This window comes from Antechinus flavipes, chromosome 5 (genome assembly GCF_016432865.1).
Source record: "Antechinus flavipes isolate AdamAnt ecotype Samford, QLD, Australia chromosome 5, AdamAnt_v2, whole genome shotgun sequence".
Classification (NCBI taxonomy): domain Eukaryota; kingdom Metazoa; phylum Chordata; class Mammalia; order Dasyuromorphia; family Dasyuridae; genus Antechinus; species Antechinus flavipes.
In genome coordinates this window covers 79,888,612-79,914,953 of record NC_067402.1, presented here as the reverse complement: position 1 = coordinate 79,914,953, position 26,342 = coordinate 79,888,612, and the positions used below count along the sequence as shown (strand labels likewise).

The 26,342-nt window shown below is 32.9% G+C and overlaps 1 protein-coding gene across 7 annotated transcripts in view; it reads left to right on the top strand.

Moving 5' to 3' along the window:
- ZMYND11 (zinc finger MYND-type containing 11) overlaps positions 1-20,432 on the top strand; it is a 132,981-nt gene extending 112,549 nt beyond the window's left edge. For 6 of the 7 annotated variants that reach the window (XM_051961393.1, XM_051961394.1, XM_051961395.1 and 3 more), the window contains 7 exons: positions 1,600-1,677; positions 2,913-3,031; positions 12,860-13,067; positions 13,534-13,602; positions 14,413-14,685; positions 14,983-15,168; positions 20,251-20,432. In XM_051961393.1, coding sequence (XP_051817353.1) covers positions 1,600-1,677; positions 2,913-3,031; positions 12,860-13,067; positions 13,534-13,602; positions 14,413-14,685; positions 14,983-15,168; positions 20,251-20,373 — 1,056 coding nt within the window. In that variant the 3' untranslated portion in view covers positions 20,374-20,432. Of the gene's footprint in view, positions 1-1,599; positions 1,678-2,912; positions 3,032-12,859; positions 13,068-13,533; positions 13,603-14,412; positions 14,686-14,982; positions 15,169-15,957 lie in introns of all 7 variants that reach the window. The other variant, XM_051961396.1, reaches the window with a different exon arrangement.
- The last annotated feature ends 5,910 nt before the right edge of the window (positions 20,433-26,342 follow it).

Genomic DNA, 26,342 nt, shown 5'->3' with positions numbered 1-26,342 from the left:
ATTATTAATTTTTAATGCTTTTTAATTATATCATTTCCTTTCTATGCTTATCCCTTTGTTAAATCATGAGAATATATGCAAAAAGCAAGTGTTCTTCAGTTCTATTGTTATTTTACCAAAAGTAGTTTCATTTCCATGCCCAATCACACATTTTTATTAAGAAATAAATTAAGAAAAATTAAGATTTGGATGCTGGACAGGAAGTAATTCATATTATGCCTAGAATCAGGACTAAGCTCCTCCTGATTTCTTTATGTCTTATGACAGTCCTGCAGCATAAGGGAGTCCCTTCTGGGAGAACAGAGATTCCCTTTTTGATCCTTGCTTTCAGGGACTGGGCTCAGAGTGCCCAGTACCCTACCAGATATGTGACTGTTACAAGGGAAAGTCCTTACTAGGTTTATATCTAAAGAAAAGCTCATGAAACAGCCAGAGCCATCAGAAAAAAAAAACAGATCCTTTTATGAGTCCAGATGCTGTGAATAAAATGTCTTGGTGGGAGTTAATCCCATATTTAAGTTTTATTTTTAATAAATAGGGAAGAGAAAGAGAGAGGGGGAAAGGTAGAAAGAAACCCTTATATATGTCAGACATATACATAACACATAGAATAAAACTCATGTCAAAATGGCACTGCATGGGAGAGCACAGAAGAGCACAGTTCATTCAAATGATCATTGAGATGGAAAGGCTTGGTCCCACAGGAGCAGCAAGCTCCTGGGGAAGAAAGATATGCTCCCAAGAAGGGGACATCTACTCCTATGTACTTGGAGATGTACTCCAAGCTACTTTTCTGACAGTGGTAATACTCCCCACTGTTATATCTTATTACTCATGGAATCTGAACTCACTAAGGAATTCGTTTTCCCTTGACTTCTTTGACTGGTCCACAGGCCTTTCCTTAGACATAAACCAAGTCCTGGGACAGGGACTTCCCCTTTTGACAGTCATAGCTCTGGTGGGGGTGAGGGCAGGGAGCCTAGTCCTGGAAAGCATGAGACAAAAGAGGGGAACCCCTCTCTTCCCAGGAGGGACTTCTGTTAGAGGGCTTCACAGGACATTTTATTAATGTTAAGTGACCTTGCTTTTCTGCTTGAAAAAGGAAATTACCGAAAATCCTTTGGGTCAGTTACACAAAGGCAAAAAGTAAAAGCAAGAAAACCTACATATTTTATCTGGAGACAACTTTCAAATAAATTATTAATAAAGCAGGTATTTAAATGACATTTCTTGTAGCTCATATTGATTTTTTTTATTTTATCATTCATTACCACATGATTTTTCTCTGGCAAGTGGCATTTTTTTGGGGGGATGTTTTTCTCTCATTTCATAGATATGACCTAAAAGCAGCATTTTTCTTTTATGTAAATATGGAATTTTAAATTTTTTAGTCAAAAATTTAACTTGGCAACTTCTGGTATTACAATTATTTTTCCCCTAATAATAAATTTAGGCAACTTTATAGAGGGCTAAACCTTGTAAATATTACACTTTTTATAGAAATCTTAATCCTCTTTGAGGTCTTATTCATGTGTATGCATGTTTATACACAAGACAACTAACTGTTCTTTATTTGAATTTTTTGTTTTTATTTTTTAGCTGGATGAACTGCAGCTTTGCAAGAATTGCTTCTATTTGTCAAATGCGCGTCCGGACAACTGGTTCTGTTATCCTTGTGTATGTTTCTGAAATTCTGAAATTTGCATATTTTCCTTTTTTTCTTTTTTTTGCAACTAACAAAGTTTTGCCTTTTAAGTAATAAACTGTTTTAAATGCATTTCCAATGTATTTGATTTTTACTGTTGCAAAGATATCTTTATAATAAATATATTTAATGTGCATGTATTTTTATATTGGGCACTAACTTTTCCTGATGTTGATTCTTTATTAATTTTTTCTAAATACACAATGTCAAAGCTATGGTTTCATGCGTTAAATGTCTTCAACTAGGCAACTATCAGCAATATAATTTTTATCATAATTACTCAATCACAATTAGAGTTAAGGTGTTATTTAGTGTTATTTAGATACTTTATTTTTAATCTTGAAATAGTTTAAGTTTGATTTTTTTTCCCTCTCTTTAGTTTTATTTCAGTTTTATGAATTTTCACTTGTCTGAAGCATTTTGAGTATTCTAAATGGGTGATTACCACATTGAATCTAGGGAAGATTGAGTAATTTCTATTTAATCCCAGACATGCCAATCCACAAATTTCTGGCCCAACAATCCATGAGTATCAGACTATCCTTCTGATAGTCCATTGGATTGATCCACTACTGTGCTTCCTTGAACCAATTGGAAGTCTGTATCCATCAACAAGAATAACAGTACCTATCTCACAAAACTGTTGAGAAGATCACATGAGATAATCTATGTACAGTTTTTTGCAAACCTAAAAATACTATATAAATGCTAGCTACAATTAATGGGATTAAAATAACCAAATGATCAAAAAGTCATAACTTTAAAATTTTCTTATATCTCTGGAGATCAGTTCTGTATCCCTTAAGATAAAAAGTCTTAAGAGCTAGGCATTCTTTTATTTTCAGTACATTCATGGCTTGAAATGGTACTGACTGACTTGTTCAATAATATAATCGGTTATCCAGGGAGGTTTGTTTTCACAAATAAGGAAAATGAAGGAGAGGCTATATTAGCTTTTTCTCAAAAATGATTACATATATATATATATATTTTAATCATCACATTTTCTTAGAGGAGGAATTCACTTACCTATTAAGTGAAAAAATTCTGCATTACCATATAAGGGCAAAAAAATTAAGTTAAAAAGAAAAAAAACAACTTTGATTTCAAGTGGCTAACATAATAGTTTACCTTATAGTTTAATGCAAATAGTGTATTTACTTTAACATTTTAAAAATTATAAAGTGAAATGTGCTTTATTTTTTAGATACCTAATCATGAGCTGGTTTGGGCCAAAATGAAGGGTTTCGGGTTTTGGCCAGCCAAGGTCATGCAGAAAGAGGACAATCAAGTTGATGTTCGCTTCTTTGGTCACCATCACCAAAGGTAATTTATGAATCTCTTTTGCAAATTTCATAACCTTCCTTTCCTTTAAAAAAGTTGTCTTTTAAGGAGGTTTGAAGGATATTATTACTTTTATTAGTCTCAAATTTTCTAATGCATATGTGTTTTCAAAAATTTTCAACACATAGCTAAATGTTATTCAGTCATAGAAGGTTTCAGATAAGGGTTTCATTATCTCTGTAATGTAATTACAAAGTTGGATTTATATTGTATAAAAAGAAATGAAGCATATGGCCCATCCTTAAGTTTTAAATGATTACCAACAGGTTTTAGAAAAAAATTTGTCATAACTTACATAATCCTCTGATGAACATATTTAGTTTTTCTGAATCAGTCATAAAGCTTAGACCAAATACTTACTGAAGAAATAAAATAATGTATTATTTCCTTATGTATTAAATTCAGGACATTTGTGGTAACTAATAGTGTTTAATAATGTAACAGTAATGTATTATTCCTGAATATTGGTTAAACCAAGACAGTACAATAGAAAGTTTCAAAGTACATATGGATTTAATAGTATTGTAACTTAATTTCAATAGTTTCAACTTTTCTAACAAAGCACTACTAAAAACCAGGAATTGTAACATTCTAACTAGGTCTACAAAAATGTGTAACTCTTTTTAATGTGCATGGAATTGTATGTCTATAATGACAATAGGGCTGAGTTTTTAGTTTAGAAAACTTTTTGTTTGCTAGAAGGGCTCACCTTCTAAATTACATTTTGTTAGAGTATGGATTTAGATTTTTATCAATGGCAGAAATAGTTTTTTGTTTTTATTGCCATAAAATTATTTTCAATAATATTATTTTCACAATATGGGTAGAATAGTTTATGACATACATTTGTAGCATATCTACTAACCACATTAACACTCAAATTTTACTCAACATTTAAATTTTTAAGTTTCTTAGTAATAATGCCATTAATAATTTTTTTAGAAAATGAGCATTCATAAAACAAATACTGTGTATTTGTGGGAAATATATCAGCATTTGTTAAATACCTGCTATGTGTTAATCACTATATGAGGGATACAAAAGCAAAAATGAAATAATCCCTGACCTCCAGGAGCTTATATTCTATCAAATGGCACAAGTAAGGCTCTCATGGGTTTTTAACTATTATCTCCATATAGATGATTTGAAAATAAACATATCTAGCCCTGGTTTCTCCCTAAAGCTTCAGTCTGATATCACCTGTTGAGTATTAAATATTCATAAAAAGCTAGAAATAAGTTAAAAATAATCTAGAGAGCTTCCCAATAGAGAAAGACACAAGCAAAGATGCTCATTATCACCTCTTATTTAATATTGTACTAGAAATGTTAGTTTTAGCAATAAAAGAAAAAGCAATTAAAGGAATTAGAATAAGCATAAAGAAACAAAATTAGCATTCTTTGCAGATGATATGATGGTATGCTTAGAAAATCCCAGAAAATCAATTAAAAAACTAGTTGAAATTATTAACTTTAACAAAGTTGCTAAATAAAAAATAAATCCATATAAATTATCAATATTTCTACATATTACAAAGTCCGGCAGCAAGATAGAAAAAAAATTATATTACATTTACATGTAATATATTATACTTAATGTAATATGTTACATTTAATGTAATAAATTACATATATTAAAAAGCTTGGGAGTCTGTCTACCAAGACAAACCCAAGAATTATCAGCAAAAGACTGATGCTAAGTGAAAAGAGTAGAGTTGAAAAAAGTCAAGTTCATCAGAGTTGATCATTACATAATTTTGTTGCCCCTGTGTACAATATTCTCCTGGCTCTACTCATTTTTTATACAAATAAAGTCATATCTAAACAATTGGAAGAATATTAATTGCTCATGAGTAGGCCAGCCAACATAATAAAAATGACAATTCTGTCTAAATGAATCTGTTTATTTGGTACCATACCAATCAAAATATTTTTAAAATTGTTTTACAGAGCTAGAAAAAAATAACAAAATTCATCTGGAAGAACAAAAGTTCAAGGTTATCAAGGGAATCAATGGGGGAAAAATGCAAAAGAAGGTTGTCTAGCCCTCCCAGATGTCAAAATGGATTATAAAATGATAATTATCAAAACTATCTGGTACTGGCTAAGCAATGAAGTGGTGGGTTAGTAGATTAAGTGCAAATTAACATTATAATAAATAGTGCTGGTAATCTAGTATGTGATAAACACAAAGATCCAAAATTCTGGAAAGAAAACTTATTATTTGACAAAAACTGCCAGAAAATAGTATGGCAGAAACTAGTTATAGACCATCTCACATCATATGTCAAGGTCAAAATGAGTACATTTGCACTTAAAAGTGATGCCACAAGCAAATTTAGAGAATATAGAATAGTTTATCTATGGATCAGAGAAGAATTTAGGCAAAAAAAGAAATAAAAAGCATTATAAAATGTAAACTGGGTAATTTTAATCATATAAAATTAAAAGATTTTGCGCACACACACACACACACACACACACACACACACACACACATACACACACACACACCCCAATATAACCAAACTGTAAAGCAGTAAACTGGGGGAACAAATTTTTCAACAACTATCTCTGATAAAGGCCTCCTTTCTCAAATATTTAGAGAACTGAGTCAGATTTATAAGGATACAAGACATTTGATAAATGGTCAAGAGATATGAAGAGACTTTAGACAAAGAAATCAAAGCTATCTGTATTCATATGGAAAAATCCTCTAAATTGATCAAAGAAGTGCAAATCAAAACAATTCTGAGGTACCATCTTATACCTAGCAGATGTGACAAATATGACCAAAGAAAGAAAAAAAGAAAGAAAGAAATGTTAGATATAGGAAGTGATGTGAGGAAACTGGGACATTAATGGGTTGTTAGTAGAATTGTGAACTGATCTAATCATTTTGAAAAACAATTTGGAACTTTATCCAAAGAGCTATAAAACTGTGCAAATCCTTTGATCCAGCAATATCACTACTAGGTCTATATCCCATAGATATCCATTAAAGCAGTAATAGACTATTTGTATAAAGATATTTATAGCATCTTTTTTTTTGTGATGGCTAAGAATTGAACATTGAAGGGATGCCCCTCAATTGGTGATTGCCTAAACAAGCTGTGATACATGATTATAAAGGAATATTATTGTACTGTAAACAATGATAAGCAGAATGACTTCAGAAGAACTTGGAAACTCTTACATGAACTAATGCATAGTGAACTAAACAGAACCAGGAGAACATTGTATACAATAAAAGCAATATTGTTCAATGAAGAACTGTGAATGACAGCTATTTTCCAGCAATGCAATGATCCAAGATGATCTCGAAGAACTAATGATGAAGCATACTCTCCACCTTCAGAAGAAGAACTATTGTTGACTAAATATAGACTGAAGTATACTATTTTTCACTTTCTTTTTTTTCTTTTATTCAAATCTTCTTGTCCAAAATGACTAAGATGGAATCGTTTACATAACTGCATATATATAACCTATATGTGGTTATATAGAACTCAAAATTTTAAATAAAAATATTTAAAAATTGAGGGGGAAAGACATATCATAGAGGTCTTAACAAATCAAAAAGAATTTGTATTCTAGAGAATAATACTGAGCTCAGGATGGACATATTTGAATATGTACTTTAGGAATATCACTCTGACAATTCTATGAAGGATTGATTGGAATGAGGAGAAACTTGAGCTTGGGAGACTAATTAGGAAGTCATTGTAGTAATCCAAAAGAGGTGATGGATGGCTAGGCTGGGGTAATGATAATGATATGAGTTAGGGAAAAGGAAGAAAACAGATGCAAAAATGTGGGAATCGAAATGAAAATTCTCAGGCAGCTGATTGGATATATAAGATGAGGGGAAATGAGGATTCAGACATGACTCTGAAGTTGTAAACCTGAAATACTGGAAGGATAGTGGTACTCTTCCCAGAACTAGGGACCTAATAAACTCACCCACAGAGTGAAATGTAGAGAGAAAAAAGAGGGCTTAGGATAAACTTAGAGTATACTTAGAGCAGACTTTTGATGATGATCCAGCAAAGGAGTGGTCAAATGGACAGGAAGAATCAGGAGAGAAAAGTGTCATGAAAGCCTTGAAAGGAGAGATTATTCAGGAGAAAAGAGTGGTCAGCACTCATAATTTCACAAATTATAGAAAAGGCAGATAGATTTGTCATTTGAGCCTAGGAGGAATAGTTTCATTTGAACAGAGATTGGAATGCAAACAGCAAGATTTTAAGAAGTAAGTTTGAGGAATGGAAGTGGAGGTATGGCTTTCTAAAGAATTTTTCTGTTTGTAAGTAGAAAGACATAAGATACTAACTTGAGAAGATAAAGCTGAGTGAGGGTTTTGTAAGGATGGTGGAGAATTGGATATGTTTGTAGATAACCAGTAATGAACCAGTAAGTGAGGAAATTAGAAAGTAACAAAAGAGGATGAATATGGGGAATGATATTCTAGAGAATATGGAAAGGATGAGATTAATGGCAAATGGGCTGAACAAAGAAAGAAGTATTCACTGTTTTAGAGGTTTGCATGTTTTCACAGCATTCCTAAAACTCCAGAAATATAACACCCAAAGGGTTTGATCCATATATTCTGGGGAGGGTTGGTATATAAGGTGTACTCAGATAAATAACTATAATACAAAGTTGAATAAGGTAAGTGTTGTAGGAGAAGTAAAAATCCTATAGTAGTTCATGTGAAAGAGAATTTATTTCCAACTGATTTAAGAATGCCTTCAGAGTAGAGCTTCTGTTTGAACTAAGCTTTAAAGAACATGTAAATAGTGGTTAGCTGGCATTATTCACAGAGTCATGAGTCATACTAACCTTTTAAAGAAAAAAGAAAGGATTTACATGAGATTATTCAGTTCACTTAACAGAAATCATTTTATCCACTTAAATGTCAATATTTTTTTAAAATTATAAAATGAAATAAAAATAAATGTTAGCATTTATTTAGCACTTTAATATTTGCAAAGTGCTGTACATATTATCTTCTTAACAGCCCCAAGAGGTAGGTACTATTATTATCTCATTTTGCAGATGAAAACACTGTGGCTGAGAAGAAAGGAAATGACCTGCCTAAAGTCACCTAACTAGGAGGAGTGTGAGGCAGAATGCAAACTCAGATCTCCTTGACTCCATGTCCAGTACTCTTACCCACTGCATCATTTAAAGTTTTTTAAAGTCACAACTTAGTTTCTTAAGTCTTCAAAAATCAATCCTAAAATCCTTTAAGATCATAATGGTAGCAAATTAAAACTCCATAAATTCTCGTTACTAATGTTGAACAAAAGAATGGAGAACATAGCAGATCTTTTAAATGTCATGCTATCACAAGTGCCTATTTCATTAAAATGGTCTACTTAATATGAATAGTATACATATTTTAATATCACAGTTGTTAACACCTATGGAAACTACAATTTTATGTTTTTAGAATTTCATATAAAAGTGATAGGCTTTATTGAAACAATTCAGTCCAATAAGGACCTTTGTTTTTTTTTTTAAAGAAGAGTCTGTAATTTGATATAGTAGTTTATTTTTTTCTGTTTTCTACTTGGATAGATATATTTAATAATCTGATTTGAAAGAATGAGTAAAAAATATTTTAAGTTCAAAAATCTCTCAGACTTATTGTCATTTTCAGTCCATCTAAGGTTTAGATATATCTGCTCAGTGTCTTGCACATAGTAGGTACTTAAGAAAACAAGATCCTAATTAATACATTAATCGGGTAGGCTCATCTATTAACATTTGCATGATTTACCTAATGAAAATATGCAGTGCAAATTTTTATGATTCAACTATTCATATTAGCAGTAAACATTTGCTGAATGGAAACTAAGAATTTAAGAGAATAAGAGTAGTCTTAGACTAACTAAGAGTTTTTAGTTGCAAAAAAATTCAAATTTATTCAATCTTTTAAGGCTTACAAGTTCTTTTCTTCATAAAAATCTTGAGGTATTATACAGTTATTTTGCAGATCCAGAAATTGAAGTATCACTTAAGTGACTTTTCCAGATAAAATATTAAGTAGTAAAGCTGGGTTTCAATGCAGATTTTTTGACTTTAAGATTCTTGCTCAAAACTTCAAGGAGCAGGTAGGACATGAATCCTTCCTTGAAAGCTTGATGTGTGAGGAATCTGAATAGACAGATATTGTGGGGATAGGAGGGAGATACTCTAGAGGCAAAACATGAGTAAAATCCTAAAAGGATGAATTAGCATGGCTTACATGAGAGGCAGTATAGTACATAATACAGAAATATCAAATATGTGGCTCAAACTAAATTAGAATGTAATTAGGACTTATTTAATAAAATTAATAAAAGTATAATAAAATATGGATGATATTTTTTTTAAAAGACTTTTGCTCTTGGAGTACCATACTGCCTTCAAGTCAGCACGGGAACAGATCTTTTTAAGTTGTTTTCATTTTTAAGGGAAAAGGGAATTCCTAAAACTCAGTATGTATGTAGAAATCTCCTAAAATGAAGGCAAAAGTTGGGAAGGAGAGAAAAATTGTAAGCCCAGTAATAGAAGAAATGCTGCATATTTGGCCCCTCCCTATTTGTGAAAATGTTAAATGAGATGAGATGAGTAAACCTAGAATAAATGTGATAAATGCCCTTGGAACTCATGAGTACCATGCAAAGATATTACAAATTGTGAAAAATCACAGGCAGCTTTGTTTTTAATCCCAGTCTCTACTGGTTTATGGCTGTAGTGCTGGATACCAAAGGATCAAAGTTTGAAATTTTACTCCTAGAAGAGGTGCTGACTCTGTTGAAGAATAGTTGATGATGGGCAACATTTCAGATCACCCTGGATTAGGTCTTTATCGGGAAATGTGTTGACAATATTCTGTGGGCAGACTACATAAGTATTTGAAGAGGGATAGAAGTTGACAACAAGATCTTTGTGGATGATGAATTCATTTCTCTGTGAAGGAAGAAAATAATGATGTCCTTGTGACAGAGGTGGAGGATGGAGATCCTTTAGGCAACAAGTGATGAGTCACTACAGACTCTCCTGCTATGTCTGAAAAGAGTATTAAAGATCTACAGTTTTTAATAGAACAAGATATAGACATGTGGATATTTTCCTCTTGAAATACCAAAGGTAGTTGATATCGATGAAGCCAGAAAGGATAAAGGAATATCAAGTTCATCTGCAGGACTGAGAATCATGAAGGTGCCTGAAGATCTGATGTGCTCCTAGAAACTACTGATGGCTTTAAAGTAGCTTCGGAGGTGGAGAGATGGGAAAGGGACCAGGAAGTGGGGGATAATAGGTAGTGACATCCCCACAGAAAAGTTCTTGAAGATGAAGAATGAAATGTATAATCAAATCAGGTTACCTGTTTGTAAAGAACTGAAACTCTGAATAGGTGCACTTGAATCAGACAATAGAACTGTTCTAAATAAGCCAATGATTCTATTAACATATGTTTGGAATTGTTCTTCTCACTGTTAATGCTGGCTCAATGTTTGGGATTAAGAGAATTGTAGGTAAGGATTAAGGAGTGGGGTGAAAGAGGAGAGAGAACTTCACTTTGTGGCAGGATGAGGAGAAGGGAGATTGGTGGCAAATGTGTGGCAGTTTGTCTGTCTCCTTTACTTCTCCCCCTAAACAGCAAGGACTTTTACTTATCCTGACTCCAGCTGTTCTTGAGGTCTCCAGGGAGCTAGTCCGGACTTCACACCTGTTATTTGTGCTCTTCAGATGCCAAAGGGCTAAAAGACACACACAAGTCAAGTGTAGTGGTGTAACCAGTGTATTTTTAGATGGAGCTGATTGAATTTTGCTGTCTGAGAACACTGCTGAAGGAGGATACCCAGCTAAACTATGCAAATGCTACACTTGATTGCCTGAGAAGCAGAAGTCTCTGTCTTTTACTCACAGATTTTTAAGAGGCTTCTTCACTCTCACAACCAAGGATCCCACTCATGGAGCTGCTGTGGATTCCTTAAAGCTTTCCTTCAAGTATTACAATTGAGCCATTATTAACCTTACCAAGTTTGGAAGTTCTGTTCACCGGGGAGATAGATGCCATTCCTGGACCCCCATCATTAATATCATGTATAGTGACTAAGGCGTATGCCAGGCTCATCTGTGTGGCATCTTTCCTGTGGTGTGTAAGGAGTCTAATCATAATTCAACCTACAGATATGAACTTCAGGGTTAACTTTGACATGGAAGTTAGCAAAGTTCTTTGTTTCTTCAAGAAAAATCATGTGGCCAGTTTACTGATGGGTTGGCATCCAGGTGTGCTTCCAGTTCCATAAGGGCACTTGGAGACTTTCTTGTAACTCTAGCATTTTCCCTTCTCTACCCCTTCCTGCATCCATTACACCGGCAAATAATTATGATAATGTTCATTTATGGCTACTGGTGACTTTAGACTGCTAGTACCAGAAAAGAAAGATAAAAGATTTTTAGTTAAAATGGAAAAAATTGGTATTAAAAACATTTTTCTATATTCTTCTCATGGAAATTATGTCAATACTTCATTCAGTGAATATTATTGATATGGGAACTTCTTCCAATGATGTTTTGCTCACATCTCTTGTGAATATCTATGCCAAGATTCCCATTGAATATGTTGAGAATTTCTCTTAGATTTCATGGATATTGTTAGAGGACATGGGTTCCCTGTCTCACTTTCTTACTGTTTCACCAAATATCATTGATAAATATATATGTTTGTGTGTGTGTGTGTGTGTGTGTATGTGTGTGTGCACTCTTTTGCATGCCTCAAATTAATAATAATCAAAAGTTTATAAAACCAATGTTCTTTCTATTACAATATCTTTCAAGGAATATTGTTTGATTTTGATTTTACAGAAGAAATTCCTTGTTGGGGGAAATCTGTTTTGCTGCAAATTAATGATATAATGGTATATGTGATGGAATACTATAGTGCTATAAGAAATGATAATCTTGGTGATGTTAGAAAAACATGGATAGACTTGCATGAAATATGAAGAGCAAAATGAGCAGAACCAAGAGAACCAATTAATGAATCAAGACATTTTAAAATTGTATACAGTAATAGTAATATTGTTTTAAGAACAACTTTGAATGAATAAGATTTTTTGACTATTATAAATATCCAAATTAAATACAATGGATATATAAAGTTGATATCTAAATCAGAAAAAGAGATAAATAGAATTGTGTATAGAATTTTGTATATACATATATATAATCTACATTATAATATATTCTGTATTTAAAAGAAATAGCAAGCTGTATCTAATAGATTTGCAGTTTTATGTACAATTATCTTTTCATTATACTATGTTATAGGAATGTTTGTTTTATTCCATAAATCAAAAATAAAATTATTTATTTAAAAATGAATGAGTCAAGACATTTCAAAAACTAATTAATATAAGTGAATATGTTAGATTACTTCTAGATTTAAATCGTCCATATTCAATAGAATATTAAAAACATTAGAAGTGAATTGTACAAACAAATTTTAGGCTTTGAGAACTTTGAAAAGTAGAATCTCTTTTTTCCCCCTCCTTGGACGAGTCGATTATATTTAGCTGAAATTATAATAGCATGGTCCCATTAATTTTGAACTTCTCTTACTAGTTTTTCAAATTTGGGCAAGACTTATCAAGTTTTCACATATATGGATGATTATGTCTAAAGGGGCAATAATGCAAATTTTTTTTAATCTCTCAAAATCCTCTATCCTTGCCCTCACCCCCACCCCACCCCCATACACCTATCCTTACCCGTTGGGGATTTCTAATTGTACCTTCAAATTACTTTATAGGGCCTGGATTCCTTCTGAAAATATACAAGATATTACCGTTAACATCCATCGATTGCATGTGAAACGTAGTATGGGCTGGAAAAAAGCATGTGATGAGCTGGAACTACATCAACGCTTCTTGCGTGAAGGAAGATTTTGGAAGTCTAAGAATGAGGACCGAGGTGAAGAAGAAGCAGAATCCAGCATCTCTTCTACAAGTAATGAACAGGTAAGTCCTATTCTTATCATAAACTGTAAGTCATTGTTAAATGTGAAAATATTTGAGTGCAATATTTTCTGCCTCATCAGGAACAAAACCTGGATTATATTTTTCCAATTCTTAACCAATTTCTTAGCAAAGTGTTTTGTAAAGACAAACAGTAGCACACATTGTCCACCTCTCTGCCTTCACCTCACTCCCTTTCCCCCAAACCAAAAGGCTTAAAGTATGATCCTTCCAGGGAGGAGGAAATAGATTATTCCCTTTAGGGATATGTGTTATTTTTTTCTGATCTTTCAGATGTAAACACATGCTGTTCCAAGACAGGTAATTTACTCAGCTGTGTCAAGTGCCCTAAGAGTACTAAGGCAAAAGCAAGCAGTTTACCTCTTTCATCTCTAAGTCAGTATTTACAGCCAAGATGAAGTACTTCACAGTGGTGAAATAATGGGCTATTATTTTTATATGTTCACAGCTGAAGATCACTCAGGAACCAAGAGCGAAGAAAGGACGACGTAATCAAAGTGTGGAACCCAAAAAAGAAGTAAGTTACCCTGACCTCCTAGAGTCCAAATGGCAGTTGATCCAGAAAATCTTTTTAAAGGCATGTACAAGATGGTTCATCCTGTGAATATTTGTGTAAGGCGATTGTCATTGAATTAGTTACATCAATCAAGTGTAAATGTTGTTTCATCCCTTTTTACATTTTGTACCTTTGCTAGAAACAAAGAAAAGGTGGTATCACAAGTAAAAGTTTCCACTTGAATCTGTAATCACTAACTCCTGTAAAAGAAAGTCTTTTGGCATTCCATTTTTCTTGGAAACTCTATTTTACTATTCTGAAATAAATACTGAAAACAATATGAATCAAGCTGACATTTTAAAAGTCTTTTTTTTTTCAGAATGATAATCTTTTCATGGTGAAATTCATGTATTATTTAATTCAAGTTCTAGAGTTGAGCATATGGTCTAGATACATATTCAATGAGAAGTGTTTAGGAATTTTTGTAAATTAACTAATAAATTTGATTAAAACAAGTGATTTTTAAAAATAGAAAGCAGCTATTACTATGTAGAATAGTTTTATATTTAAATATTAAACTTTACTAGTATTTAGCTTAAAAATATATGACCTATGAAGTTAATTTTTACGTTTATCTCTGAGAAACCCAGCAATCAAGTTCCCCTTTAGATAACTAGCTCTTTAATTGTATTAATTATAACAGGTTTTTGTTAAATGGCTATTTATATCTATTACTAAACTTACAAGTTAACATGGTTCATTCTTTGTTCTTGAGTCTGTGTTGTCTTAATGTGGCTGTAGATAATGTCTAGTAATTTTTTTGCCCTCCAGGAACCAGAACCTGAAACTGAAGCTGTAAGTTCAAGCCAGGAAATTCCCACAATGCCTCAGCCAATAGAAAAGGTTTCAGTTTCAACTCAGACCAAGAAGTTAAGTGCCTCTTCTCCAAGAATGCTGCATCGGAGCACACAGACCACTAATGATGGAGTGTGTCAAAACATGTGCCATGACAAATACACCAAAATCTTTAATGATTTCAAAGATCGAATGAAATCTGACCACAAACGAGAAACTGAAAGGGTTGTACGAGAAGCACTGGAGAAGGTAATCCTGTCTTTGATGTCTGATTGGGGAAGTTTGCTTTCAGAAAATGTTGCTTAGTAGATATATACCATTTCCTGTGGTGGTTGAACTACTTATATATATCCACCATTTGGGCCACAGATTTATACCTATGCATATCACTTATTTAGTACTTAACTAATATCTTTATATTCCTAATTTCTTCTTATATATTTATGAAATAAAGAAGATGACATTATTTAAGTAACAAACAGGAATCTGTTTGCCAAGTTGTGTGGATCTTAACTAATATGTTTGGGATTTGATTTTTCTAATTAGCTGCGTACTGAAATGGAGGAAGAAAAAAGACAAGCTGTAAATAAAGCTGTGGCCAATATGCAGAGTGAGATGGACAGGAAATGTAAACAGGTAAAGGAAAAATGTAAAGAAGAATTTGTAGAAGAGATTAAGAAGCTAGCAACACAGCACAAGCAACTGATTTCCCAGACCAAGAAGAAGCAATGGGTAAATGTTAATTATAATATTTTTCATCTTTTTATTCTCATCTATCTTTCATATTTAATATTGGCTCATGTGTTGGCTAACAATGATTTTGCCATGTGGCATTTGGGAATTGCAGTGCTGATTTTTTCCACAAATTTCCTTTGTCAATCATTTGTTTAAAAAATAAGTTTAATTATTTTAAAATTGTACTTCTTACAGCCTCACTCCACCACTTAGTATTTGTGTTTGTTAGTGTCTCCTTGTTTCATGTTGATTAGTTTGTCTCCTTAGCTAAATGCTAGACTCTTTGATGACAATAATGATATTATATGCTTCTTCTGTATCCCTTATTGTGTTGGATATACAGTAGACTCTCATTAACTTTTTATTGTGTAAGAAAACACAGTTTGCCTGCAACTTCCAAATTTTTATTGCCTTGTTTAAGTTTACTTCATTTCATGAAGTTTCGTTGCCACTTTCTTTAATTCATCTTACTCACTTTCAGCTTCTATAATCTAAGGGGAATCTTTTAAAACATTTCATAAAATCTCTATGAAAAGTGAATATTGAAAATTAGTTTAAAGGAAAGATTTGACAAGCAGATAAAGGAAGCCTACCAAGACACAGCTGTGAAGACAGGTTAGTGAAAAAACTGATGGGGTGGGGGCTGAGCAAAGAGAGCAAGATGGGGACTAGGAGGCAGGCAGGATGCTTGGAAGCTGTGCTGTCATAACAGTTCTGACTTCTTGCAGGGATTGGGGGTAAGAGAGAATGGACCCAGTAATCTTAAATGCTGATGACATTCAACAGGCTAATCAGAAGAAGGAGAGCCCCTACAGTAACTGAAGAATCAGGGAAAAGGAAGGCTTGAAAAGAAAGAAAGAAGACTGGTGTTCTTCACTGTCTGGTAGTAAGATATCCAGGAAAGATGCTAGACAAATATTAAAGGAGAGAACTTGAGTAGGTGTATATCAGATACTTGGACATAATTGTTGAAATAAGATAAATACTCCAAATGAAGTCCAGTGAGACACTTTTTTAGATGAAAGATAAAATAGGTGAGACATTTTCTGAAGGATTCTCTCTGAGATACAGAAGGATATTTGGGAGAAAAGAGCCCAAGAAACTCCAACAGTAGTTACTATAAGAGTGTTGGAACTGGGACAGCAGAGTATGATCACTTAGATTTTATAAGTGAAAGGTTAATGAAAAATTTCAAAAGAAAATTTTATTGAAAGAGAAAACTAACCAAAATCAAGATAAAAAGCAAAATATTGGGCTTATAAATAGCCAAATATAATCAGCAGGACCAGTAATTTAAGAAGTATACTGAAACCCACTCTAATGATATGCTTGGAATCTATGCTATGTGACTGGCTTCTTTATAGATGTTTTAATATTTAAAAGTTCAGTTCTCTTGGGAGAATTAAGTTGACCTGCCTTCTATGCTATAACATGTCACACTTATAGTGAGACTTTGGTATATATGGAAAGATAAGATTTGGATGGATTCATATTATTTAATCTATTTAAATGGTACATGTGGTTACTAAGTACTGTTAAGTAATAAACACTCAAATGGAAGATGTGCTTATCATCAAACTTTTGACTTGGACAAAAGTATATAAACAGGTCCATAATAAATTAGAGGAGTATAAATTGCTTCATTAAAACAGTATATACTAAGTGTTTATATTATGGCTTGTAATAGTCTATTTTCTAATGGGCCAGGCAACTTAAATAGGCAAATAGAAACTGGTCTCCAAGGAGTAAAAAAAGTCTAACCTTTTCAGATTTAAAAAATTAGTTCAAAAGTGATTAAGTTAGTTAGTATGATACTTTTAAAGTCAATAATAAAATCAATAAGTCAATAATAAAAATAATAATTTTTGATTGAATGGATTTATTGTCATTTAGAAACACTTAGTTTACATTAGGATGTTATTTTTACCTCAGTGAAAGTATTTGTTTTTTAAATAAACCTCACTTTTCAAAGCTTTTACTTAATTAAACTTTTTTCTATGCTTGGGCAGCTTTCATTCACTACTGGGTTTATTTCTACATGTGTGGCTTAGCATTTCTTACTACTATTCTTCTTTTCTCTTTCATATAAATAAAAAGCAAAGAAATATACCAGAAGGTCAGATTTTGGCATTTCAGTTAGGTGTACCACACAATTTAAAGCTACATGAAGAGATTATAACCAAGGCTTGAAGGAGATACTTAATGAAGAAAAACAACAGGAATTCTCCAAGTATCTATCTTAAGTAATATCTTAAGTAATAGGCTTCCTTCCTATCTAATTCAACCTCAATTCTCTGAACTGGACCTGTTTTGAGACCTGGCTAACATGCCATATGTAATCAACCTAAAACCTTATTATGTTGCTTTTCAGTTAGTGTTTCTAATGACTTCCAAAAGTTTATGAAATCCAGAAATATGGATCTCCAGAAAATATTTATTCAGAAATTGTTACAAGTTCCTTCCTTGTAGATGAGTTTGAGGGAAAACAAAAGAGATTACTAACATTTAATTTTTGTAGGTTCTTTATATAAACAGTTATCTTTCTTTATTCTTATAATTGGGGGAATACTGCATTTTAGATTTTGAGTACCCAATAAGTGTAATCAATATTTTCTTACAAGATCCTGTTTTACTAAGTAAATAAAATGTAAAGGGACCTTGTCTTCCAAAAAATGCAAAGTTCAATTCCTGAAATTTAAATGCCATTTGAACTTTCACTTATTATCCTATCATCATCACAAGAGATGTTATCTGATCATGATCTTGAAAACTTTCTTTTGGCAGTTTTGCCATATGCCCCTTTGTTCTTCATTTTCTTTTTATGAGTATATTTTTGTGTCACATTCATCTTATTATTCGAGTTGTTTTTGGTTTTTTTTATTAATTAAAAAATTTTAAACTATTTTCCAGTCCTGGGTGGGTAACTGGATATACAAGTTCTCCAAGATAAATTTGGACACCAAAGAATGATATTTCCCCAAAAAATCCCTTGATCAAACCTCAGTTTTACAGAAGAGAAAACCAAGATTTAAAGATAAATACTAGCTAACTAAAATTTCACATGGGTTAGAGAAAGTAACAAAACTGGAATTTTGACCTAAATCCCACTACACGAGCACATCTTTTCAGTAGAATGACCTTTCCTTTGCCAGGATATTATTAAAAATATGTGGAATATGGTACTCAGTTCTCTAAATTTAGAACTAGAGTAATTTTCTCTTATTTGCATTTTGGATAAAAATTATCATTATCTAATAAACCATGTCCAGTCATGTAAATAAACTGCTGCTTTACATAAAATGATGACAAATTGGATAGTTTGGGAGACATGACGTTTTATCAAGTCCGAAGATATCACTTTATAGGTGTTGACTTGAAGATACTAATGGAGTCAGTCTTTGATGGAGTTGTTTCATTTTAAAAATTATAAAATATAAATAGCAATTATAAAGCTAACATTTTTATTAGCAATTACTTTGTGCCTAATAAAGTATTTTGGAAAAGGAGAACTATAAAAAATCTGGTCCTTGTCTTTGGGTGGAGATGGATAAAGAGTTAAGCGAAATATGTTTTATCTGCATCTCACCAGAAAAGGATTGTTTAGAGAGAACTTAAGTTCACGAGGGAAAACTCCTTGAAAGGGGTAATTTTTTAAATTAAATTTTACTTTTTCCATTTATGAGCCATATTTGGAATGATGTAAGAGATGTGGTTTGGTACCAAAAAAGAGGATAGTTTCAACTACAGAAAAATATAAGTAAAACAAAAAAGAGGCTAATGAAAGAGCTGTTAATACATATGACATGAGGTCACCTCGGGCTTTTATATTGATGGTACATCTTAAATACTAGACAAAAGAAGGTTAAGATGGCAAATGTGCTCTACAATAAGGAAATAAAAGAATTGAAGTGATGTTAAAGAAAAATTATGCTGGTATTTGGGAAAATAAGAGTAACCAGAAATAAGATCAGAGTGTAACTGTTCACATGTTAGCATAAGAATTAGAGGTCATATAATTATTCCTATTAGAAATATAGAGCACAAAATAATCAATTATGGTTTTCCTGAGGATCCTTTTTTTTTTTTAACATTGTTCATTCAAAAAAGAAAATTAACATTTTTTGCTCTGTCATTATCGGTTGTTGGCCTTTGGTATTCAGGAAAATGCAAAGATGTAATAGGGGATGGATAAGCAAAATTATCAGCTTACTACAAGGATAAATGGCGATCATTGACAAAAAGATCTTTATTTCAAAATTTTGCAGGTAAGTCCATGAAGTAGTGCCCAGATTTGAATTAGTAAAGCAGGGTTTGACTTAGAATAACAAGGAATCTAATCATTAGAGCTGTCCCTAGAAGGAAATGGGCTGCTTCTTAAAATATGAATTCCCTATCACCAATGATTCAAGTGGACATAGGGTATTGTGGAAAGGATTCATGTTTCAAAAGCAAATTGGACAAGGTGATTTCTTAAGACCCTTTCAACTTCCAGATTATGTGAAATTGGTTCAGATACAGCAAGTATTCAAGTATTAGTGATGGTACTAGTTTAACTTGTAAGAAAGTTTTTAAAAGTTTCAAAATGTTTAATGATCTGTTACTTTCACTAGTGTTACTTTTGCTTCATAGCTTAAAGAAAGAGGCATGAGATTTAAGTTTGTTAATCTCTTCCTTGAGTAGATAATTTTGAAAGCATTGATCATAGGATCATTGGCTCATGACTCTAGAAGCTAAAAAACATCTTGGGAATATCATTTCCATTGCCTTCATTTTATAGATAAGGAAGACAAGGTCATGGGAAGGAAGTGATTTGTCTAATACAAAGTACTAAGAGATATTGAGAGGTTGAGTAGATACCAAATTCAGGTTCAGTGTCTGCTAGGTTAGTTCTTTCCACTGCCCCATATAGCAGCTGCCTTTGCCTGAAGCTCAAACTGACTTGTTGATTTGACTATACTTTGTCTCATTAAATGCAGAAAATGGGCATATTCAACGTAAAAATTAGTAAGGAAGAAATTTCGTTTCTCAGGCTCCATGTCCCAGCTGCAATAATCATGCATCCCGGCTTGTTCTCTCTAGTGCTACAACTGTGAAGAGGAAGCCATGTACCATTGCTGTTGGAATACGTCCTATTGCTCGATCAAGTGTCAGCAGGAACACTGGCATGCTGAACATAAACGCACCTGTCGCCGAAAAAGATGAAAGCTGTATTCCTTCTCCTCTAGAGAGAGAGAGAGAGAGAGACAGAAAGAGAGAGAGAGAGAGAGAGAGAATCACCCCGATGATTGCTATTCTCAGACAAAGCGGTTTTTGTTTCCAAGAAGCCAAAATTGTTTAGAATTTGCTTCCCATTTTGCACCAGCCTTTAAACACTTTTCGTGAAGAAATTTTGCACAGTAGTTTAAATCTTCTGTTCATGCTCCTCCAGATTTTGTCAGTAAGTAAGATTAACATCAGTGGAGGGTATTTTAAGGGTTATTTTAAATGAATTTTAATTGAGGATTTGTTGCATTTTCAGCAAATTTTAAAACATTTTTAGGTTTTACAGAGATTTTAACCTTTAAACAACAGATCTTTAAAAAAAAAAAACAGGTGAATACAAGTGAGTTTAACAAAGAAACATTTAAAATAGATCTGAATGTAAGAAATATAGAACTGTTTCAGAAATAAAACATACTACCTTGATGTAACATTTATTTCTTAACCTTGTTGAGCTGGTTTTGTTCAGCTTAATTTACTGTTTAAAGGCATTATCTATTGGTTATGCCAGTGGGTATATGATTGAATTTAGGGAACAGGGTTGACACAGCAGGTGCTAGTCCTGCATATTTTTTCTTAAATATTTCCCAATTGTGTTTTTCATTATTTCTTTTCAATATATAACTTTTATAACAAATTATTAGCTTTGATCTTGTAGTTTAAAATTGCAGGGAACTGGGGTAATCTTTTACTGAGCTGGATCTTAGAGAAAAAATGAATATTTAAATTTTAAAGTTTGCACATTTCATTCTTGTCCTAACACGAGTGCTTGTAACAAAACAAGGAAAAGCCAAAAACTACCTTTATTCATACGTGAAATTTTAGATGAGGCATACAAATTTCTTTAATGCTTCCCTTCCCTCCCCAAATATCATCTGACTGCCTATTATCTGGTGTTACCTAGTCCACTGTAAGTTAATACTCAAAGGAAAGAAAGCACTTAAGTGTCACAGAAGCCGTTATGTTTGTAGTAATGGGTCATTGCCTGTTAATGAGCTCCATCACTGTACACAGAATGAAGAATAATGCATGTTAATTTTCTTGTATTAAAGATGCCGTGATTTGTAAAAAGTCTGTATTTTGAGGAATGTCTGGATTAAGAAGCATTACCAATAGGAATGGATCGATAGTTGAATAATGTTTTTTTTTTATACATAGATATATAAATCACATCCAGTAAAACTTTCTTAAATTTTTTTCTTTCAAAATGTCTCATAATTTGTTTTTTCAAAAGCTGATTGATCTTAGACCAAGTCAAATTCCCTTTATCATCTAGCTATTTTTTGAGAAGTTAGAGGAATAATTTGTAAATATTTATTTAGATCTTTGATATTTATTAAAAGCAATTACACACAATGGAAGTGAAATAAGGAGAAAAGCCTTTTTAAAAGTTTTCTCTGGGTTTTGTCAGGGTCACTCTAAATATAAAAATCTAACTGAATCTTCTGTGAAAAACAAAAACAAAAACATCCAAGCCTAATGTTGTTGCAGATGGTGGTGACACAAGTTAATTGACCAGCAACTGCCAAATAATGCACAATATTTTGCAGAAACTACGTAGCAGCCCCATTCAAAACAACATACTAAATTACACAGTGACTTGCATTATTTCTAGTATCTGTGTAATTAATCCATGTTGCCATTTTGCTGTGGCACTGGTGAAGTCCAACATAGCTGAAGAAAATTAATCTTGTTCAGTTATTTTAAAAATTCCCAAACTTCGATCCACCCCTATGAAAGCAAGTTATTGTGGAAATATTTTTGGTGTAAAATCATTCCAGAGTATGTACTATTTAACTGATAGCTGCATGAAAGTAAGATTCGTGTTACTTTGGCTTTTTTGTCTCTGTTGACACGGTTGCACATTTCCAAGTTACTACAGCGTGAAAACTGTGTGTTTAAAAAAAAAACAAAAAACAAAAAAAGACATTGTGGCCTGGTTTTGTATAAGTTTTAGGTAAAATTACAATTGATTGTTTTAGGAATCATTATTAAAATTAATTTTCTGCAAATCATAAAGCTATATTACGGTTTTGAGCTTAGCCACTATGCACATTGTAATTATTCATTGTGGCTGTCCAGTTCTATGATGCATTCTGGCATTTTGTAAGCTGCTCTGACTAGCAATATATAGAGTCATTTAATGTGTTAACATTGGTTAATAAATGTATTTAAAATAATCACTGGCTTAATAAAGTGTCAATCTAGTCCAGTCCCCTGCATCTAAATACAACTGCAGCTGAATGTTGATTCTGTATTATGGGTCATTCATTGGCAACCATTTTCCTTATAAAAGAATAATTTTATTAAAGTAATTCTCCTACAAACCACATTTATTTAAATTGAAATTTCATTCATGATTTTTTAAATTTGTGTTTTGTACCATGGTTAACAAGAGAGATGTGATATCCATTTGAGAAATCTGATAAATTTAATGCATTGCCACATTTGGATTTTTCCAGCTTTTTCAGGAAAACTAACTGTATTTGGTCAATAAAACTGTCTATAATCTAAGAAAGTTGGTCTGGTTTCTGCATCATGCAAAACTGGGCAAACGGTTAGCAAGAAATTCAGCTTAATACTTTTTTTTTTCTCAGTGTTTAATTTACCACTTAATGTTCTATTGAGTAAGGCACAACAGATCTGAATCACCTGCCAGGTGACCTTACTTTAAAATCACTGGAATAGAACATTGTTATTTCAGCTAGAAAACAGAAATGCTTATTGTTCTAGGAATTGTACTGTCAATGAAATTTGCTAACAAGTATATATGGGATATATTCACATGTATGTATTTGCGTCATTTCTTGGGTCATACCCTTTCCTCTTCTTCACCCTGCTACTCTCATCCACAGGTGGAGGAGATCCCATTGACCCCAAAGGGAACTCCAGCTGCAGGACATGTCCAGAGAGGAAGGAAAATCCTCATTGTAATCACTTCCAACATTCAATGTTTGACCATTTCTGTGTATTATCTTTGGATCTCTATATAGTGTGTGTCACAAAAAAAAAAAAAAAAAAAAAAAAAAAGAAAGAAAACATCAAAAAGCAAGAATTCATTTCTTTGTAAATTGAATATAAAACAAGACTATCTTGGATTTTTACTGTATTAAGCATTTGTTATTCCATTTTAAGAAATAATGTTCTGATAGTATATTTGCTTTTATGCTGTACATATGCTCCACTGGAACATGTCAGACATGATGACTGGTGGATTCCATCTTTTTTTCTTAATCTAGTGGTGCTCCTACTTTCAGTTTACCAATTCCAAATGTTGGTAGTTTCAGTGTCAGATTTCCCAACATTAAAAAGTAGTTTACCTGGTCCTTATCTGCTGCTCTGTGCATGTTTCTTGTCCTGTAAGCATACATCTCTGAAAGACAAAAATAGTTTGAGTTCTGAATACTGGTTTCTCAGATTATCAGAGGAAATGAGGTTGCAACATTGTTAATAAAATCATTTAAATTACCCTCTTACAACTTTGTCAGTCAAGTAGCATTTATTAAGTTGGTACTACATACCAGGCACTGTGTTAAGCACTGGGGAGACAAAGAATGACAAAAATAGTCATTAAACTAAGCACATTTTTCTTAGTGATAATTACTAACCACAAACACATATTCTGAGTCCTGAGTTTATGCAGGAGCCTGGTGCTCTAAAATAGCAGTTTATCAAATTAAGGAATTTTCTTAAACTTTGGTAAGTTCACCTTATTGATCAAATATGGCTGAAATGTGAACTCTTTCATTTCCATGCTACAAAAGCAGAAAAAGGTAATAGAAATGAGACAAAAATTTTTGTAAAGAATTTTTTTTGGACCTGAAATACTTAATAACTAAAACCAAGCTAATACTATGTCTTCAATGGATGTCCTGCTTGATAATTTTTTTATCAGCTTAGAAAATCTCAATTTAAGGAGGACTAGAGGCAATGGAGTTATTTTTACATAAAAACAGGTGCTTATAAAAGTTCTTACATAGGCAAACAATCTAGTTGTGATGTGGTCCATATTACTAATTAGCTTAGTTATTGCATTTTTTTAAAGAGATAGTACAAATTCAATTCCAAATGACCATTTTTTCCAGGGAACTTATATTCTATAAAGACAAAGTAATTTTGAGCATAATAATGATAACATTTTGCTAATAATAGAAAAACAAATAGGGGAGACTGGAATAGAAATACCCCAAGGGTTAGCCTAAAGGAAAAGGAAATGGTGCTTAGAAATAGGGGGTTTTGCTTGGGCAGCTTATAACTGAATCACAAGAATGCTAATTGGAGCTGTCAGTAGATTCCTATATCCTTTATAATATCAAAAATAATCTTGACTTAAATCTCAATCCTTGAGAGGAATGTAGAACACTGGAGGAGGGAACCAGTGTAGAATGTTCAATGGCAGAGTAAATGTCTAGATCAGTCTTCTCTGGTGATCAGGGTAGGGGTCACTGAGGTCCTGACACCAAGGACAGAGACATGTTCAATTTATTCATCCTCATTAGTATTGTCCAGGATTGCCATGTAAAACAGCTCTTGTTCATAGGATCGACAATTCCTTCCTAATGAATGTTTTCACCATATATTCCTTGACCTTAAGGTATGTGGGTTAAGGCAATATGACATCATGTTGCTAAATGTACTTTATTTAGGGCTCAGTAGCTCATTCATTCAACCAGAATAAACTGCAAAGGATCATGTTTGGTTTTGAGGGATGTGCAATGCTAGGAATCCTTCCTATGAAGAAACTTTAGACTCTAGTAGGGGAAATAAGACAAGTGTACAAATCTAGGTCCTGTAGATATTCAGAGGAGGGAGGGGAGAAAGAGGATGTTTCATGAAAGAGATGGTTTTGAAATGTCCTCTTTATTAGATTCAATTTTTTTAATGGTAAAGAAAGGAAATATATATAATTTGGGGAAGTAGGAAGGGAAGAAATACATAGGCACAGCTAGAAGTATCTAGTAAGAACTATCTTATGTCCCATGATATGTGTTTAGGTTGTTAAGAGAGAAACCTGGAAAGGCAAAAGTTGGTCCTTGATGAAGGACCTTAAATGTTAGACTGAGGTATGAATTTGATTTACTAGGTACTTAGGAACCTTGAACAAAGTGATATAGATATATATATATATAGATATATAGATATATATATATATCTATATATATATATATTAACTTTTAATTGACAGAACCCATGCCAGGGTAATTTTTTACAGCATTATCCCTTGCACTCACTTCTGTTCCGATTTTCCCCTCCCTCCCTCCACCCCCTCCCCAGATGGCAAGCAGTCCTTTACATGTTAAATAGGTTACAGTATATCCTAGATACAATATATGTGTGCGGAACCGAACAGTTCTCTTATTGCACAGGGAGAATTGGATTCAAAAGGTAGAAATAACCCCGGGAAGAAAAACAAAAATGCAAGCAGTTTATATTCATTTCCCAGTGTTCTTTCTTTGGGGTTAGCTGCTTCTGTCCATCCTTGATCAATTGAAACTGAATTAGCTCTCTTTATCGAAGAGATCCACTTCCATCAGAATACATCCTCAAACAGTATCGTTGAGGTATATAATGATCTCCTGGTTCTGCTCATTTCACTTAGCATCAGTTCATGTAAGTCTTGCCAGTCCTCTCTGTATTCATCCTGCTGGTCATTCCTTACAGAACAATAATATTCCATAACGTTCATATACCACAATTTACTCAGCCATTCTCCAATTGATGGGCATCCATTCATTTTCCAGCTTCTAGCCACTACAAACAGGGCTGCCACAAACATTTTGGCACATACAGGTCCCTTTCCCTTCTTTAGTATCTCTTTGGGGTATAAGCCCAGTAGAAACACTGCTGGATCAAAGGGTATGCACAGTTTAATAACTTTTTGAGCATAGTTCCAAAGAACAAAGTGATATTAC